General features: G+C 44.3%; 2 protein-coding genes across 2 annotated transcripts; one reads left to right on the top strand and one right to left on the bottom strand.

The window, feature by feature from the left end:
• Nucleotides 1–8,212: 8,212 nt before the first annotated feature.
• Nucleotides 8,213–9,151, top strand: LOC134101220 (uncharacterized). The gene has a single exon (XM_062554816.1). The coding sequence runs from the start codon at nucleotides 8,213–8,215 to the stop codon at nucleotides 9,149–9,151; it is 939 nt and encodes a 312-aa protein (XP_062410800.1).
• Nucleotides 9,152–11,880: 2,729 nt separating this feature from the next.
• On the bottom strand, nucleotides 11,881–17,659 carry LOC134101219 (macrophage mannose receptor 1-like). The gene is made up of 5 exons (XM_062554815.1): nucleotides 17,635–17,659; nucleotides 16,439–16,603; nucleotides 15,348–15,695; nucleotides 14,311–14,658; nucleotides 11,881–11,885 (listed from the first exon to the last, which is right to left on the bottom strand). Exons 1-5 carry the CDS (start codon nucleotides 17,657–17,659, stop codon nucleotides 11,881–11,883), a joined length of 891 nt encoding a protein of 296 aa, XP_062410799.1.
• Between the last annotated feature and the right edge of the window lie 1,649 nt (nucleotides 17,660–19,308).

The following is a 19,308-nucleotide window of genomic DNA, read 5'->3' as shown; positions in this document are numbered from 1 at the left end:
CCAAATTTCATGTGTATGATTAACCTGACACCCTCTGGGAGTATGCCAAGTTTTGTGGAATTTCATCCATGGGGGGCTATAAAATAAATGGATTTATGTGTACATTCAGGACTGTATACCCATCGGCCAGTAGATGGTGGTATTATCTCGAGTCTAAATCCCCCCCTGGGGATTTCAAAAACTGTTCCAAACATCTCAATCTCTGCTAGTTTTTCTCCTAGAAACATATAAGTGACACCATTAGAAACCTTTATTCAACTCGTTTCCAAATATGTTTTAAAAGAGAATGGTTGCTCTGGGTGCAACAAACATGCAGGAACACACACACACACACACACACACACACACACACACACACACACACACACACACACACACACACACACACATAAATACACACACACACACGCATACCTACACACACACGCACCACTACATACACACATGTACATAAAACATTATACAAACACATGCACAAACACGCCCACACGCATGCACACATACACCCTTACACACACACACACACACACACCTACACACACACACACACACACATGCACACACACATCTTTGAGTACATTTTGTGAGACCACCGGAGCTGAGAAGTGAGTGTGTGTGTGATGTACTATAGTGTGTGGGTGCGTTTCTGTGTGCCCATCTGTGTGTTTGCATGTGTGTATATGTGTGTATGCATGTTCTGTGTGTGTTCTCTTTCTTTCTCTCTCTCTCTCTCTCTCTCTCTCTCTCTCTCTCTCTCTCTGTGTCTGTGTTATCTGTGTGTATTCTGTGTGTGTTCTCTCTTTCTCTCTCTCTCTCTCTGGGTGTGCCTGTGTGTGTGTGTTTGTGTGTGTGTGTGTGTGTGTGTGTGTGTGTGTGTGTGTGTGTGTGTGTGTGTGTGTGCGTGTGTGTGTGTGAGTGTGTGCCTGTGTATGTGTGTTTGTGTGTGTGTGTGTGTGCACACGCGCGCATGTGAGTGTGTGTGTGTGTGTGTGTTATCTGATATTGGAGTGACAGTGACGGCAGAGAACACAGTGAACATATACTCAGAGACACATTAAACACACACACAAGCAGACACACACTCACACTAGACAGAGAAGCACTCATACACAAAAGCAAGCGCACACATGCACACACTCATTTACATACATAAAAGTTGCAGTAGGGATGGAGTAGGCGATGGAAACACAAGCGTGATTGATATTTGCGGAGAGAATGTGCAGGACTGAGCGGCGGTCATATTGTGTATCGCTTTGCGGTACATCTAGTTTATTGTTGATTTTCTCAAAATAGAATCCTGCGCAAAGCGACTGATTTCACTTTGCAGGGTCACATTTAAGATCTTCTCTCTGTCTCTCTCTCTCTCTCCCTCTCTCTCTCTCTCTCTCTCTCTCTCTCTCCCTCTCCCTCTCTCTCTCTCTCTCTCTCTCTCCCTCTCTCATTGTTGCTCATGTGTTGCCTGTTGACTCGGTTATAGAAATCTGTCTTTGTATTGAAGTTGTATGTGTGCAACTAAATGCCTGAAAACAGGTGCTATCATCAAGATGGGAACTATTTAGCTAAGCAAGATTTACTCACAAAATGTGCTACAGTACTTCCATTTGCGTGTTATACAATGATTCTTATTTGTAAAAATGCCTGATTCTTCATCAGATGCTCTTCTCCATGTTGATAAACTCAAATGTCAAGCATGATTTTGATGACCATATAGGATGAACAGGACTGGCAGGGTATAGCATAGCATAGTTATACAGTAAAAAGGTGTTACACTCCTTTTGAGTTTGTATACTGTACGTCACTGTCTTCACTTTCGTTGTGAAGATGAACATTAGTTACAGTAATGGGGTCTTACCTGTCAGATATGTGAAGACGAACATTAGTTAACGGGGTCTTACCTGCAGACAGCTCTGGAGTTGCTCCTCTGTTGTCACCCCTTCTGGTTACGCTGCTTGTGTCTGTGAGAATGACACCACTGTGACTGGTGCAGCTGTAGACATCAGTATTACTTCACAAAACAAACACACAGGATATGACTAGTTGTATATGACTAGTTGTATATCATGCAAATCCAGTCCACCAACTCTTCCATGCAGACACTGTATGCTCTGCTATAGTAACAGCTGACGCTAATATACAGCTAATATACATGTTGAAGCCATTTCTACTATCATTATTATTATGCCATTATTATGTAATAATATTTGATTTTATTTGTAAATGTATAAGAAAACCTGTGTTGAATGGACAGTTCATCAGTGATTTAGAATAGTCTAATTTGATTGGCTGTTAGTTTTAGTATAAATGTATAGAACCCCGCGAAACAGTCAGAAGCTGCTGGACTTTAGAGCAACACAGTCTTTTGACCTACACGAGACTACACACTACATGAAACTACACACTACACTAAACGAGAAATAGTGAATTTAAGAAAAGTGAATATTCTAAGTTTATGTGTGCTGTATGATTTGAAATATCTGAGTAAACAGACGAACGAAGAATTTTGGATTGAAGACCTTTATTTTCTGGTGTTTTGTGTCGAGTACAAAAGAACTTTGAAGTCCTAAGCTAGTGAGTCAGCTTGCTGCACTTACATTAAAGTCAAAAGACTAGGCTACTAGTTAAACGACGGCTCGACATAGCCAAATTATCGAGCAAAGTGAGAGGATTGCTCGACGAAGCGGAAAGACGAGCCGTGTGAGAAGATTGCCAACTGAGGAAGCTAACGACGAGGGAGGTCGGCGAGCCATTCGACTGGGCTAAGCGGAAGAAACCTGCTAGCGGCTGCTAGCAAAGAAAACTGGACCAAGACGGCCGAAAACGACGTTGCAGTTCACAAACACCGAACGTAAGACAGAGGTAGCCCAACCAAAGTGTGTCGTCGGCTGAATGAAGCTTTCCTTGGAACAGGTCTGATATTGTTTTCTTGACTCTATTAGCCTCGTGGAGATGCTAACGTTAACCATCGTGTAAACGTGAAGTAAGTTACATACTGGATATACGGTTCTGAAAGTCATAGAGCTTTATTTCAAGAAATCCTGCACAACCAGTAACTCTTATCACAAGTGTTTGTGGATGTTTAAGAAGAGTAGAAGCTGTGGATAATTCGAGGAATTGTGACGGTTTATGTGTGAAGATTTTCGAGTGATATGACATGGCAGAGAAAAGCGTAGCCACGTGTGTTGACCACAAGAGGGCACCGAAGCCCACAGAGAAGGCTGTAGAGGAGAAAATACAAAGGCTAAAAAGCGAACGCAAGGGAAAGTTGGCACAATTAACCAAACAGAAGAATGACTTAGTCAAATTGAAGGAAAACGAACTCAATGTTAATTTCATTAAAGATGAAGCATTGCTAATGTTTGAAAGATACTTAGGACAGTATGAACGGATTAATGAAGAATTGTGTGAGTTAATAGTTGAAGATGATATCAAAGCGGATCAAGATGCTTATGAGAACAGGCATTCAGAATTTAAAATGTTCTTGGAAGAAACAAACAATTGGATTGCAGATGTCTTAAAAGATAAGGATGATGGTATTAAACCACATGACAGTGTATCCAAAGTTAACTCTGTGGCAAGCCGTACTTCCAGTACTAGTTCTGCAATGCTGAGACTTCGAGCTGAACGTGAAGCGCTGTTAGCAAGAACTGCAGCAATGAAAAAGAGAGAAGCAATAGAACAGGAAGAAATTCGACTGAGAATTAAAAAAGAACAATTGGTGCTTGAAACCGAGCTTGCTGCTTCAGATGCCAAATTAAAGGTTTATGAAAAATTTGAAGATGCTCAGGAATCTATTGATGGTTTGTTGGAGCCACCCTCAAGACCCAGATATGAGCCCCTGGCATGTAGACAAGAAAAACTCAATTATGAGCGTCATGGAGCTGGTAAGCCATCTCTTACCTTTAATTCAAGGCCAGCCGCTCAATTGGGTGCTTCACAAAGACTACAGTCATCGTCAAGGTTTGATGCTGGCAGCAGCACGCCGCGTCTTAACCGTCATGATCGCACTGATTCTTCTACAGATAGCCTGCATGAAGTGCTACAACGTCAAAATGAAGTCACTGAGATGCTCATTAAACAACAGAGTTTGTCTCGACTGCCTCAAAGAGATATAACCACGTTTACAGGAGATCCTCTGACTTACAGATCTTTCATAAGGGCATTCGAGCACGCTATCGACAGTAAGACAGACAGTCATCAAGATCGACTATACTACCTTGAGCAGTTCACGAGTGGAGAGCCTCTTGATCTCATTCGGAGCTGTGAGCACATGAGACCAGACAGAGCTTACAAAGAAGCCAGAATCCTGCTTGATCGTCACTATGGAGATGAACTGACCATCGCTACAGCTTATATCAAGAAAGCTATGGAATGGCCTCAGATAAGGCCAGAAGATAGAAAAGGATTGAATGCCTTTGCCTTGTTCCTGATTGGATGTTGTAATACAGTGAATGATGTGGACTACATGGACGAAATGAACAATCCTACCAACATGAAGTCCATCTTATCCAAGCTACCATTCAAAATCAAAGAAAGATGGAGATCTTATGCTTATGACATTCAAGAAAGAAGAAGAAAAAGAGCCAGGTTTCCTGATCTAGTGGAGTTTGTGTACCGCCAAGCAAAGGTTGCCAATGACCCCCTGTTTGGAGATATCCTGGATTCCACTTCAGGTAATCAGAACAACCCAAAGAAACAACCTAGCAAAAGAAAAGGTGAGTCAAAAAGAAGCAGCTTTGCTGTGAATGTGTCTGCTGCTGAAGATAACAGTTCCAGTAAAAGCCAACCTGAGAAGAAACATTCTGCAGTCAAGTCAGCTAGTGTCTTCCAAAGTCCCTGTCTTTACTGCAAGAAGAACCATGCACTGAATGTGTGCAACAAGATTCGAGAACAGCCTCTGAAAGAAAGAATTCAGTTCTTGAAAACGAACGGCCTTTGTTTTGGGTGTCTGACAGCAGGTCATATGTCCAAGGACTGTAAGAAAAGGGCCTCTTGCCCAGATTGCTCACTCAAGCACCCAGCTATTTTGCATGTTGTTAAGGAAGATGTTTCATCAAAGAATGACAGTGCAGATGACAGCTCACAAAGCGCCAGTGAAGTCACAAGCGCTCTCGTGTCTGCTGGGTGTAGAAGAGATGACCATACTGGGGCCGGGAACGGGGAGTGTGTTCTTCCCATCGTACCTGTGCAGATAAAGCACAAGAAAGGCACAAAGATAATCAAGACCTATGCTTTCCTGGATCAAGGAAGCACAGCGACTTTCTGTACTGAAGACTTGGCAAAGAAGTTGAATATGCGAGGCAGAAAGACAGAGTTCCTACTTCGCACTATAGCACAAGAACAGAAAGTGAAAAGCTATGTACTTACCGATCTGGAGGTGTGTGGCTTAGAAGAGCAAGATTATATCCAGCTGCCCAATGTGTATACACAGCCAGATATACCTGCAAAGAAGGCCAACATTCCACAGAAAGAAGATTTGGTGAAGTGGTCTTACCTGAGTCGAGTCCACCTCCCAAAACTTGAAGCAGAAGTTGGTCTCCTCATTGGTGTCGACGCGTACAAAGCCATGGAGCCATGGGAGATCATCAGTAGCAAGAATGATGGACCGTACGCCGTGAGGACAGCCCTTGGTTGGGTCATCAACGGGCCAATCAGCAGAGAGAAGGAATCAGAGGACAAAACACAAAGTTTCCTTGTCAATCGTATTTCTGTGATGAACATTGAAGACATGCTGATGAAGTACTACAACGCAGACTTCCCAGAAAGACGATGTGACGACAGACAAGAACAGTCTCACCATGACAAGCAGTTCATGCACACGGTGACAACATCAGCACAGCTCGTGGATGGTCACTTCTGCATCAAGCTGCCCTTGAAAGATGACATGGTGAAGATGCCATGCAACCGTGGTATTGCTGAACAGAGGCTTAACTCTTTGAAGAGGAAGTTCAGTAGGAATGCAGACTTCTTTCAAGAGTATAAGGCTTTTATGGACAACATACTGGAAAAGGGCTACGCAGCAAGGGTTCCAGAAGAAGAGTTGAGTCGCAGTGACGGAAGAGTGTGGTTCATCCCGCACCACGGGGTGTATCATCCGAAAAAGCGTAAGCTCAGAGTCGTCTTTGACTGTGCGGCAACTTATCAAGGTGTGTCGCTAAACGATCAGTTGTTGCAAGGGCCTGACCTAACTAACACACTCATCGGGGTGTTGTTGAGATTCAGACAGGAGCCTGTTGCCATGATGGCAGATATCGAGTCCATGTTCTATCAGGTGTGGATTCCAGACACGGACAAAGATATGCTGCGCTTTCTCTGGTGGCCAGGTGGCAATCTGAATGTGGACGCAGAAGAGTACAGAATGTGTGTGCATTTGTTCGGTGCTGCATCATCCCCTAGTTGTGCGTCATATGCACTGAGAAGAACAGCAGAGGATGCAGCATCAAAGAGTACCACAGAAGCCACACAGACAGTCCTCAAGAACTTCTATGTGGACGACTGTTTGAAGTCAGTAGACACAGAAGCCAAAGCTGTCGCTCTTGTGAGGGAGCTGATGTCGTTGTGTGCCAGGGGTGGTTTTCGTTTGACCAAGTGGGTTAGCAACAGCAGAGCCCTGCTAGCCTCCATTCCTGAGCCTGAACGAGCGGCTGAAGTCAAAGATCTCGATCTGGAGCATGACGAGTTGCCAGTGGAGCGGGCATTAGGAGTGCAATGGTGCACAAGCTCTGACTGCTTCAGATTCAAGATACACCTGCCGGACAAGCCATGCACAAGACGGGGCATTTTGTCTGTTGTCAGTTCGGTGTATGACCCAATGGGTTTTTTGGCGCCACTCCTCCTACCGGTCAAGCTCATTTTAAGAGATCTCTGCCAGGAGAAGAAAGGTTGGGATGAAGAGATTCATGAAAAGCCATGTCGGACGTGGATGAAGTGGCTGACAGACTTAGACAAGCTCTCAGAACTCAGTCTGAACAGATGTTTCAAACCCCCTGCGTTTGGGCCCACAAAGGTTGCTCAAATCCACAATTTCTCAGACGCCAGCCAAGATGGATATGGTGTTGTGTCGTATCTCTTGCTGACAAATGACCAGGGTGAGAAACATGTATCATTCTTAATGGGGAAGTCCAGAGTCGCTCCACTAAAGCAGATCACGATTCCGAGAATGGAGCTGACAGCAGCGACCGTTGCAGTCAAGATCGATCGGATGTTGAAAGAAGAACTTGAAGTTCCTCTGATGGAGTCAGTCTTCTGGACCGATAGTACAACAGTACTAAAGTACATTGAAAACGATGCCCTTCGTTTCAAGACGTTTGTGGCAAACCGTGTCTCTTTCATTAGAGAAGCGACAACATTTTCTCAGTGGAAGTACGTCAACACCTCACTAAACCCAGCGGATCAGGCTTCAAGAGGGTTGAAAATCAAGACCTTCATGGAAAGTAAGAGCTGGTTTCAGGGCCCGAGTTTCCTGCGGAAAGAAGTTGAATGGCCAAAACAACCTGAACAGTGTTCTTACCTGACTGAAGATGACGTTGAGGTGAAGATGTCTGCTGCAGTGTCATGTACAACCCCAAACGAGTGCACAGATCCATTGAACCAGCTCGTTGAGTATTACTCCAGTTGGCATAAGCTGAAAAAGGCAATAGCCTGGATTTTGCACTTAAGACGGATGTTGCGACATCTGAGCAGGAAAAGAAAAGAGTTTGAGCAGAGTATACAGCAGAATGAGAATGATCCAGAGAAACGCAGATCCATAGTTGAACAACAAATGGTGATGTGCAAGAAAAATCTGGAAAAAAGAATACTTACTGTGGAAGATCTATCCAGAGCTGAAATGGAACTGGTTAAATACAGTCAGAGACAAGCTTACACGGTGGAGATCCAAGCCCTGCAGTCTGGAGGCTCCCATGTGAAAAAGAACAGTTCTATCTTCAGACTGGATCCATACTTGCAAGATGATGTGTTGAGAGTAGGAGGACGTCTGAACAGATCGGCGATGCCTGAGGAGGCCAAGCATCCTGCCATTCTGCATAAACAACAAAGGATAGCCCACCTCATTCTCCAACACATCCATCAAGAGTCTGGACATGGTGGTAGGAACCATGTCTTAGCCATATTACGACAACGGTATTGGATACCAAGAGCCAATGTAGCAGCAAGAAAAGTGATTTCAGAGTGCAACCTCTGCAGAAGACTGCATGCAAAGGCAGGAGAGCAGAAAATGGCTGATCTGCCGCAAGACCGTCTGCTCCCCGACAAGCCACCCTTCACCAACACGGGTGTGGACTATTTCGGGCCTTTCGAGGTCAGAAGAGGACCTGCAAAGGTCAAGCGTTATGGTGTGCTCTTCACGTGTTTAACTGTCAGGGCAGTGCATATAGAGGTAGCCCATTCGCTTGACACCGATTCATGCATTAATGCCATAAGGCGTTTTCAAGCTAGAAGAGGACAAGTGTCAATCATCCGTTCCGACAATGGCACGAATTTTGTCGGCGCTGAACGAGAGCTGCGTGAGGCATTAGCAAAGCTGGATCAGTCTCGTATCAACGAAGTCATGATGAGAAAGGGTGTGCAATGGATTTTCAACCCGCCTGCTGCGTCCCATCACGGCGGCATCTGGGAACGTCAAATCCGCACAGTGAGAAAAGTGCTGAGCTCTGTTGTGAAGCAACAGGTCTTAGAAGATGAAGGACTGCATACTCTCCTATGTGAAGTTGAGAGCATCATCAATGGGAGACCCTTAACCACGAACACAGATCACCCCAATGACCTCGAGCCGCTGACACCAAATCACCTGCTCGCATTGAAAACACAGCCTAGTTTTCCACCTGGTGTGTTCACTAAGGATGATGTCTACGCTCGCCGGCGCTGGAGACAAATACAGTATATGGTGGATCTGTTCTGGAGAAGGTGGACTCACGAATACCTACCACTTCTGCAAGAACGGCAGAAATGGCTCGGCTTAAAGAGAAGTTTCAAGGTTGGAGACGTCGTCCTCATCGTAGATCCGCTCCTGCCAAGAAACTCCTGGATGTTAGGCAGAATCGTGAGGGTGATGCCGGATTCCAAAGGCGTTGTCCGAAGTGCTGAAGTTCGGACGAAGACCAGCATCTTTCAAAGACCCATAACTAAACTTTGTTTATTGCAGGGAGAAGACTGAAGATAGAAGAGAAAGATTTGAATAGACTTGAAATACTTACCAGAGTGTATTGAATAATGAATAGAATAGTCTGTAAAAAGTAACAAATTACCGGTTAGAACAGTTTGTGAAATGTATTTTGTTGTTATTACTTACCTGTGAAGAGAAGAAGATTCTTGTTAAAGAGAACAGAAATGTTCATTAGGAGTGTAAATGGCTCCAGTTTAAGTTTTAAGTTGGTAATTGATATGCTAAGGCCTAGTCAATTAGGGGCCGGGATATGTTGAAGCCATTTCTACTATCATTATTATTATGCCATTATTATGTAATAATATTTGATTTTATTTGTAAATGTATAAGAAAACCTGTGTTGAATGGACAGTTCATCAGTGATTTAGAATAGTCTAATTTGATTGGCTGTTAGTTTTAGTATAAATGTATAGAACCCCGCGAAACAGTCAGAAGCTGCTGGACTTTAGAGCAACACAGTCTTTTGACCTACACGAGACTACACACTACATGAAACTACACACTACACTAAACGAGAAATAGTGAATTTAAGAAAAGTGAATATTCTAAGTTTATGTGTGCTGTATGATTTGAAATATCTGAGTAAACAGACGAACGAAGAATTTTGGATTGAAGACCTTTATTTTCTGGTGTTTTGTGTCGAGTACAAAAGAACTTTGAAGTCCTAAGCTAGTGAGTCAGCTTGCTGCACTTACAATACATGTATATTACATATTGTATAATCCTTTCGCTACATACATAATATTATGTATTATGTATGTAGCTGTAGTTTGCAAATGTTATTCATGCAAATATCATAATTTCATCCAAGCTACTATTACAGCCATAGTTTCAAACAAAGGCTGCATTTACCAGAGCAACACCAGATCAGACGCTGAAGAAGTGTGTGTGTGTGTGTGTGTGTGTGTGTGTGTGTGTGTGTGTGTGTGTGTGTGTGTGTGTGTGCATATGCAGTTCCATGTACCGCAAAACTCATTTTTAATCACTCAGCATGTTTGATAATGCCTCATCATGGTCATAATTCCCTCCTGGTTCATTCACTACAGCCCCAGATGTGCAGAGGAGGCTGATGAGACGTGTGTGTGTGTGTGTGTGTGTGTGTGTGTGTGTGTGTGTGTGTGTGTGTGTGTGTGTGTGTGTGTGTGTGTGTGTGTGTGTGAACCAGACAACCCCAGACGTGCTCTATCAGGCTGCAGTGTGAGTGGAGGAGACTGATGTGACTTGTGTGTGTGGGACACACTGGTGCAGGTTTGTGACCCTCGGAGATTTGGGTTGCAAATGAAAATGCAACTCACGTCATGGTAGCCTGTCTTGCAAAACAGGCCTACTGTAAAGATATCATTCAATATTTATATTTGCACATACTTACTTACTGCCCAGAGCCACCCCTCTGGCTCCGCCCCTGCAGAGTTCTAACAAGTTTGTCTCTCAGGCTTAGTAGAGTCACAAAATAACAATCCCTCACGTCGAGGTGAGGAGCACAAAGTGTGTATATACTGTCGGCAGGCTAATTAGTGATTAGTCACAGGTAGCTATAACTCCGGGGATGCTCTGCAGGGCTGTGTCCAAAGTTTTTAAAACAAATCCCATGAACATTTGATACATTGGAACCAAAAGACAAAACTGATAAGAGTTTACAGCAGGATTGGCCGGTTGCAGTAATGGAGTTATGAAAATGAATGAATGTAATGCAGTGGTTCTCAAAGTGTGAGGTGGGCACCACTAGTGGGGAATTGACCTGAACAGTGGAGGGCAATAAACAGCAGGATTTTTTTGTTATCTTTAATAAATCTCTTTTTTCTTTTCATAGACCATAGATGCAAAATCAAATATCCACACACAAGCATAGGAGTCGTCAACATATGACTTAGAATAACATCTACTTTCCCAGCTGTTGTCCCTAGCCAGATCGTAAAAGACACCCTAAAATGCAAAAGTTGATCAAAAACACAGTAGCCCAAAACGGGTAATTAAACGAGGAGCCAAAATGGTTCCTTCTTTCAGGTGGACGTGTTTATAATTTGAGTTGAAGTGATTATGTTGGGGTGTCCTTATGGTGGACACAAAGGAAGTGACGCAGAACACAAATGATTAAACAGGATTATTACAGCTGAGACTTTTTTGTGTGTTTGAAAGTAGAAACTAGATGTGCTGAGCACTCAGTTTACTGCCCTGTGTGTGCCGTCAGTGTGTACATCTCCCAGTTTACACACTTCATACGTCACATGAACAAAAGCAGAGTTTAGAGCTCAGTTCTCTTCCTCCCCTCTTCTTTCTTCTACTCCTTCTCTTTGAAGATCTTTCCATCCGGTTGTGTCATCTAGGTCAGTTTAGCGTCTGCTGGCATCCCACTGTCCCTCAGTCTCTGCTGAATCTGGAGAACAGAACCCAAGTCATTCAGAAGCACCTCTCACCAAGGACTGTCACACGTTCCCAGCACAGACTCACTTGTAGGGGTCTGGACTCACCTGCTGTAGGAAGGCCTGCTGCACGGCAGGGTCATGGATGTTCACATGAGAAGCTACCTTAATCTCCACTCTCACAATCTGCCTCTTCACCTCTTTGGAGTCTGCACAGAGCAACACACACATGCACAGATTATTTGGATTAATAAGGAAGACACTAAGACTGTGTTTGAATTTAGAGTTAAGGTTTTTAAAGTCACATCAAGTCACATCAACATGAACTTATGTCATTTGTGCATTTTTTGCTACTTGGGATTATTCTGCATCACAGCGCAAAATTGTGTTTAAAATGTAACTGCAACCCTAAAATATGTTTTTTTTGAGCTGTTGATTGGTTGAAATTACTCATAAGTGGTGACCTACACTATTACCAGGGTTAATATTGACAAAAATCATGTTTCCCGAGAAAAGTAGCATTTTGTATGATTTTGTATTGGAGATATAGCTCTCCGCTAGCCTGACTCTCGCCAGACCCTTGTAGTTCCGCCATGCTCCACCAGAGGCGTTTCGCTGAGCTCCACACAAGGGTCTGGACGCGAGGGCAATCCAAACCCCTGTGCCAGTGATCAAAAAATGAGGACCAATCAGGAGCGCCGAAGCGAGTGTTTGATTCAAATAACAATGGCGGCACGCAGCGAGGAGTCTTGTGCTGACATTGATTCTGCTATTTCAACCGTTTTGTCGAATCTATCGAGTATTCATTCTTTAAAAGATTAACAGAGAATAGTTTTGAAGACATTTATTGGTGGCAAGGATGTTTTTACTCTTCTTCCGACCGGGTTTGGCAAGAGCTTGAAGAAGCCTAGCACGTCATTCAAGATAACAGGCAAGTGGTTTATCAAATCACATGCGAGGATGTTTTACAAGGACCCGCCTTCAGAAATACATCTCCTATCGAGAAGTCCCAGATCCTTGTGTGAAGCAGACAGCGAACTACTAGCCTGATTACCATCGACTTTCAAAGCCTCTGCGAGACTTTAGTCTGACCAACAGCATGTGCTAACACGGTTTCTTGCAAGCGCTGGTTGACCCGCCTCCTTTAAGTGCCTCGATTTGCTACTGGTAGATGTCAGAAAGCAGTTTGCCGAGTTTAAACCAATAACAACACTCTTTCCTCTGCCTTGAACACGCCTCTACCCAGAGCCGTTGGAGCTGCTCAAAGTTGATTGGTTCTCGACCAAAGGGGGCAGTTCCGCAGATTTCGGGAACTCAGAAATCCTTCTCAATGAGCAGTTGACCCAGGGGGTCAGGATTTGACTGATTAGCTTCGCCGATTAGCAGGGCACTTCCTCGTCGCCATTTTCCAGAAATACATCATGTCCGGTGCCGTTTTCCCTGCGTTTTCCTCATGCTGATTGGTGGCTGTTCCACTCTCAGCTCATGCACGAGCTTAGTGTGGGCACGAGCTCTCGTTCTGTACCTTACGTCAGTCAGTAACCTGGCACTTAATTGGCTAAGTAAAACGGCACCGGAAACAAGCCTCTTGAAACGCCATGTTGAAGCCTGAAAAAATCGTTCAATTTTGGCACTTTTCACTAGCCTAGCATTCCCATTGAAATGAATGGGGGCGGGACTTGTTCACTTTCTCCAGTTCTTATAATACCTCCATGAGTTGACCAGACCAGCAGCAAATGCCTGAAGGCATTGCGTCACTGGGAGGGCGTGCCAGGCTAGCGAACTACAGGATCTGGCGAAAGTCAGGTTAGCTCTCCGCGCCCTCTACAGGTTGAAACATGCCATGACATTTTGGTCCAAATTTGGTCCAAATTTTGGTCCATTTTGGTCCAAATTTCAGAACGTCCTGCCCATTTTGAAAGCCTTTTTCAGAAATGTGAAGTGGGTGGAGTTATGGGGTGAAGTTATACTTTAATACATGAAAACTGTTGATGGTTTTGCCAAAAGAGTGATCGATTCAATAAGTGTGCACAGGCAGCTGAGCATGAGCGGTGATTTATCGGTTGTGAAATTGGACGCTGTATGTTGTCTGTATCATTCCACTTACCACTGGCTGTCATTTCAGTGCACGGCACACTCTCATTATTGGGCTGTCCATTACTTTTATAATCTGTAAGGGAGCATGAACACACACACACACACACACACACACACACACACACACACACACACACACACACACACACACACACACACAATTAGGTGAAGTTAAAGCAACACAATGTAATATACGGTAGCCTATATATGGCTGATATTTAATGCAATATTTACATAAGCATACAGATGCCATGATCAGCAACCATTCATCCAGTGATACAAAGGCACATTATTTACTGATCTAATATCAGTTTAAAAGGCTAAATGAAAAAGCAATGGAGAACCTTGTAATGTAATGAAGACTCACCCTCAGTGGTGCAGATGAAGTTGAGTTGGTCGGCCTCAGTCAGGTCGCTTACCCACTGGTTGGAGCCCAACTCCTCCTGACCCTGTCCAAGTGTCCTTGAGCAAGACGCCTACTGTAACCCCAGTGCTCCCGATAAGCAGATTGGCGCATTGCATGGCAGCCTCCGCCATTGGTGTGGGTTGGGTGAATGTGAGGCATGATAATGTAAAGCGCTTTGGGTGCTCGCTGAAGAGGAAAAAAGCGCTGTATAAATGCAGTCCATTTACCATTTACCAATGTCTGTGTACAGGAGCTCATTACACACTTGTAATGTAATGAAGACTTACCCTCAGTGGTGCAGATGAAGTTGAGTTGGTCGGCCTCAGTCAGGTCGCTTACCCACTGCCCACCTCCAGACTCCACTGCCCCGAGTCTCTGTTGGTCAGACCCCACCTGCTCGTGCCCTGGGGTCCAGTTGCTGTAGGAGACGTTCTGTCCAGAGACCCAGTACCAGCCCAGGTTGTAGCAGTGGAGCAGGCCCACCCACACGTGAGCAGTGGACGCTCCTTTAGCCCGCTCACTCACCCAGCGCTGGACCCGCTCAGACGTCACAGACACCAGGTCCACATGGTGCTCTCGGCAGTACTGCAGCGCCTCTCTCCAGGTCTTATTCTCACGGACCAGAACCAGCTCATCTGGAGGGAAAATACAGGGAGAGAATACTGATTCGTGCTCAGTGCTGGAGTCCTGAGATTCTCATTTCATCTGCAGTATCTAAATGTGCTGAGTGACCACATGTGAAAAAGACAGTACCATCATAGAGAGGACCACCATTAGGAACTAGTACCACCATTACAGAGACAGCACCATCACAGAGAGGACCACTATTAGGAACTAGTACCACCATTACAGAGACAGCACCATCACAGAGAGGACCACCATTAGGAACTAGTACCACCATTACAGAGACAGCACCATCACAGAGAGGACCACCATTAAGAGCTAATACCACCATTACAGAGACAGTACCATCACAGAGAGGACCACCATTAGGAGATAGTACCACCATCACAGAGACAGCATCATCACAGAGAGGACCACCATTACAGAGGACCACCATTAGGAGCTAGTATTACCATTACAGAGACAGCACCATCACAGAGAGGACCACCATTAGGAACTAGTACCACCATTACAGAGACAGCACCATCACAGAGAGGACCACCATTAGGAGCTAGTACCACCATTACAGAGACAAATCCACTAGGCCCTGAGATAGCAGGCCCACTCCACCATCTTTAGGTCATCAGTACATCTGCTGATGATGATGCTGTTGTCTGGGACTGAACCCCCATCAAGCAGAGAGAAGGAGACAGAGACTCACCTTCATAGCAGATGAAGTGACTACCATCAGGATGTTTACAGTCTGCGTCTTTCCACTGACCACTGGGCATAATTTCAGTGCACGCCAGACCCAGATCATCTGGTTCTCCAGTGCCCCAGTGGCGGAATGAGGAACTGCTGCCATCTGACCATTCCCAGGCATCTCTGAACAGGCCAATCCAGGGACCCTGACTATCTCCTCTAACTTCCTCTATCTGGTCGTTCTCTGCCTGATTCCTCACACTGGCCAGGTCTGTGTGTTCCTCTCTGCAGTATCTCTGAGCATCTATCCAGTTCCTCCAGTCCTTCACCTCACCAATCAGCACATAGGGATGTGTGGAGTTTCCCCCTGTGGTAATGCATTGGTCATGGTTAACTGGGAATCAGCACAGCTTTACAGTCTGAACTATGTGTGAGTGAGACTAACTGTTTAGTTGTACAGTGTGGCTGCCTGTATTCATGTGAGTCTGAACTAATGTTGGGGCGGCAGTGGCTCAGTAGACTCGGTAGAGGAGTCATCCAGTAACTGGAAGGTTGCTGGTTGGAGCCCAACTCCTCCTGACCCTGTCCAAGTGTCCTTGAGCAAGACGCCTACTGTAACCCCAGTGCTCCCGATAAGCAGATTGGCGCATTGCATGGCAGCCTCCGCCATTGGTGTGTGAATGGGTGAATGTGAGGCATGATAATGTAAAGCGCTTTGGGTGCTCGCTGAAGAGGAAAAAAGCGCTGTATAAATGCAGTCCATTTACCATTTACCAATGTCTGTGTACAGGAGCTCATTACACACTGATGGGGAGATCTGCACAGTCTGAAAGCATGTGTTTCTGAGTGAATGAATAATCTTGTTCTGAATGAAAGAGGTTAGATTCTCACCATCATAGCAGATGAAGGGAGCAGTGGCTCTACACCTGTAATCATACCATGTTCCATTATGCCACATAAACCCACACTCTTCTCCACCTCCACTGGGTTGGTCTGGAGCCCAGTTTCTGAACTCTGCTTCATTCTCTCCGTAGAAATCCCTGTCAGCCAGAGACCACTGCCACTTAGGACTGCTTCCCTTCTTCAGCCCAATCCAAGCATTTCCAGCACCTGCTTCCTGCATCATGCTCTTCACCTTCTTATTCTCTGTCATGTCATCTATGGTGGCGAGGTCAGTGAACTTCTCTCTGCAGTACTGCTGAGCTTCTGTCCAGCTCTTCTTCTCCTTCACCACATGGAACTGACGTGGCACAGAGGAGGACAGACTGCCCAGACCTGAGAGGGGAGAGGGGAACACACACACACACACACACACACACACACAGAAGAATACACACACACACACACACACACACACACACACACACACACACACACACAGAAAGAGAGAAGAATACACACATACTCACTCACACATACATATTCAAGGAGTTGCAGGAGTAGGGGATGGAGTAGGTTTAAGAGAGAACTTATAGAGAAGCTACACACATGAGAATGGCCATATCCACATACACTACTGGTTCTGCCATTAACCTAAATGCATAGACTATGGACACACACACAAACACACACACACACACACACACACACACACACACACAAGCTTTATTTTCTCGTTCCATACATATAAAAACACACACACGCACACACGCACACACACACACACACACACACACACACACACACAGACCTGAGACCAGCAGTGTTGTTAGTAGAAGTAGAGTCATTACTGAAGGGCCTGAAGAGAGAAGATTATTTAGAGACACTGGAAACACTGGAACAAATCAACACACACTGACACTGTTTGGTGTTTATGTCACTGTTTCTTGTGTCTGTCAGTAATGTATTTGAGATCTTCTCTCTCTCTCTCTCTCCCTCTCTCATTGTTGCTCATGATGTGTTGCCTGTTGACTCTAGGTTACAGACACCTGTCATCTTTGTATTGAAGTTGTATGTGTGCAACTAAATGCCTGAAAACAGGTGCTGTCAAGATGGGAACTATTTAACTAAGCAAGATTGACTTAGTAAATGTGCTACTTCCATTTACGTGTTATACAATGATTCCTATATGTAAAAATGCCTGATCTCTTCATCAGATGTTATTTTCCATATGGATAAACTCAAATGTCAAGCATGATTTTGATGACAATATAGGATTAACAGGACTGGCAGGGTTAAGCATAGATGAAGACAGTGACGTACAGTATACAAACTCAAAAGGCGTTACACTCCTTTTGAGTTTGTATACTGTACGTCACTGTCTTCATTTTAGTGATGAAGATGAATATTAGTTAACGGGGTCTTACCTGTCAGATATGTGAAGGTGAACATTAGTTAACGGGGTCTTATCTGTCAGACAGCTCTGGAGTTGCTCCTCTTTTGTCACCCCTTCTGGTTATGCTGCTTGTCTCTGTGGAATGACACTGTGACTGGTGCAGCTGTAGACATCAGTATTACTTTACAAAACAAACACACAGGATATGACTAATATATCATGCAAATCCAGTCCACCAACTTTTCCATGCAGACACTGTATTCTCCACTATTTAACTATGGTAACAGCTGACGCTAATATACAGTGCCCTCCAAAAGTATTGGAGTTCGGCCCATGCTATCACCCATATCTGGATGTTCTAAGCTACAAGGCCTTCTCTGACGTAAACATGGCCAACTGTGCATCTAATATCAGAGCTTAAAGAATCCCATTCTATGGTGAACACATCAGATTACAGTAAAAGTACCCCAGAATCCAACAGAACGAATGCTTAAAGTTAAATATAAAATTATCTTTCGGAAATTGATCTTAATGCCTTAAATGAAAAAATGAGGAAATATTCAACCTTTAAGGAAAACATTTATTTACAGTATTTACAATACATTATTCATTCACAAAGAAAATTGATGTCCTTAAAGGTTGAATATTTCCTAATTTTTTCCATTTAAGGCATTTAGATCTATTTCCAAAAGATGATTTTATATTTAACTTTAAGCATGTGTTCCAATACTTTTGGAGGGCACTGTAGCTGTAGTTTGCACATTTTATTAATGCAAATATCATAATTTCATCCAAGCTACTATTATAGTCATAGTTCAAACAAGGCTGCATTTACCAGAGCAACACCAGATCAGACGCTGAAGATGTGTGTGTGTGTGTGTGTGTGTGTGTGTGTGTGTGTGTGTGTGTGTGTGTGTTCATATGCAGTTCCATGCACCGCAAAACTCATTTTTAATCACTCAGCATGTTTGATAATGCCTCATCATGGTCATACTTCCCTCCTGGTTCATTCACTACAGGCCCAGATGTGCAGAGGAGGCTGATGAGACGTGTGTGTGTGTGTGTGTGTGTGTGTGTGTGTGTGTGTGTGTGTGAACCAGACAACCCCAGACGTGCTCTATCAGGCTGCAGTGTGAGCAGAGGAGACTGATGTGACGTGTGTGTGTGTGTGTGTGTGTGTGTGTGTGTGTGTGTGTGTGTGTGTGTGAACCAGACAACTCCAGACGTGCTCTATGAGGCTGCAGTGTGAGTGGAGGAGACTGATGTGACGTGTATGTGTGGGACACACTGGTGCCAGGTTTACGACCCTCTGAGATTTGGGTTGCAAATGAAAAGGCAACTCACGCCATGGTAGCCTATACAGCCTATACAGGCCCAAAGATATCATTCAATATTTATGTTTGCACATACTTACTTACTGCCCGTTATGCCGGCTAGCAAGTAGGGCAGCAACAACAGATGTCCACTCCTGTCCTGTTCTGTGTCTTTATAGTGTGTGGTGCAGGGTCTTGAGCTCTCCACTCTCCACTGTCCTACGCCAGGTGTTCTTGAGTCGGCCTCTTTTGCGTTTACCGTCTGGGGTCCATTTATATATATATATATATATATATACCTAGTATATATATATATATGTATATATATATACTCATAAATGTTACAAGAAAATTACTATCAGCTATTTTAGAGCATATAGGCCTAATGAGAC

Source organism: Sardina pilchardus, chromosome 14, assembly GCF_963854185.1.
Source record: "Sardina pilchardus chromosome 14, fSarPil1.1, whole genome shotgun sequence".
Lineage (NCBI taxonomy): Eukaryota > Metazoa > Chordata > Actinopteri > Clupeiformes > Clupeidae > Sardina > Sardina pilchardus.
The sequence above is the reverse complement of the archived record's forward strand: the minus strand, read 5'-3'. Positions and strand labels throughout refer to the sequence as shown.

Excerpts from the sequence above, each read along its gene's own strand:
- LOC134101219 (XM_062554815.1), bottom strand. The coding sequence starts at position 17,659 with ATGTTCACCTTCACATATCTGACAG. Across the intron at positions 16,604-17,634 it reads CACCTTCACATATCTGACAG|GTCTGGGCAGTCTGTCCTCC; the intron begins GTAAGACCCCGT and ends CTCCCCTCTCAG. Across the intron at positions 15,696-16,438 it reads GAGCATGATGCAGGAAGCAG|GGGGAAACTCCACACATCCC; the intron begins GTGCTGGAAATG and ends GCATTACCACAG.
- LOC134101220 (XM_062554816.1), top strand. The coding sequence starts at position 8,213 with ATGGCTGATCTGCCGCAAGACCGTCTGCTCCCCGACAAGCCACCCTTC.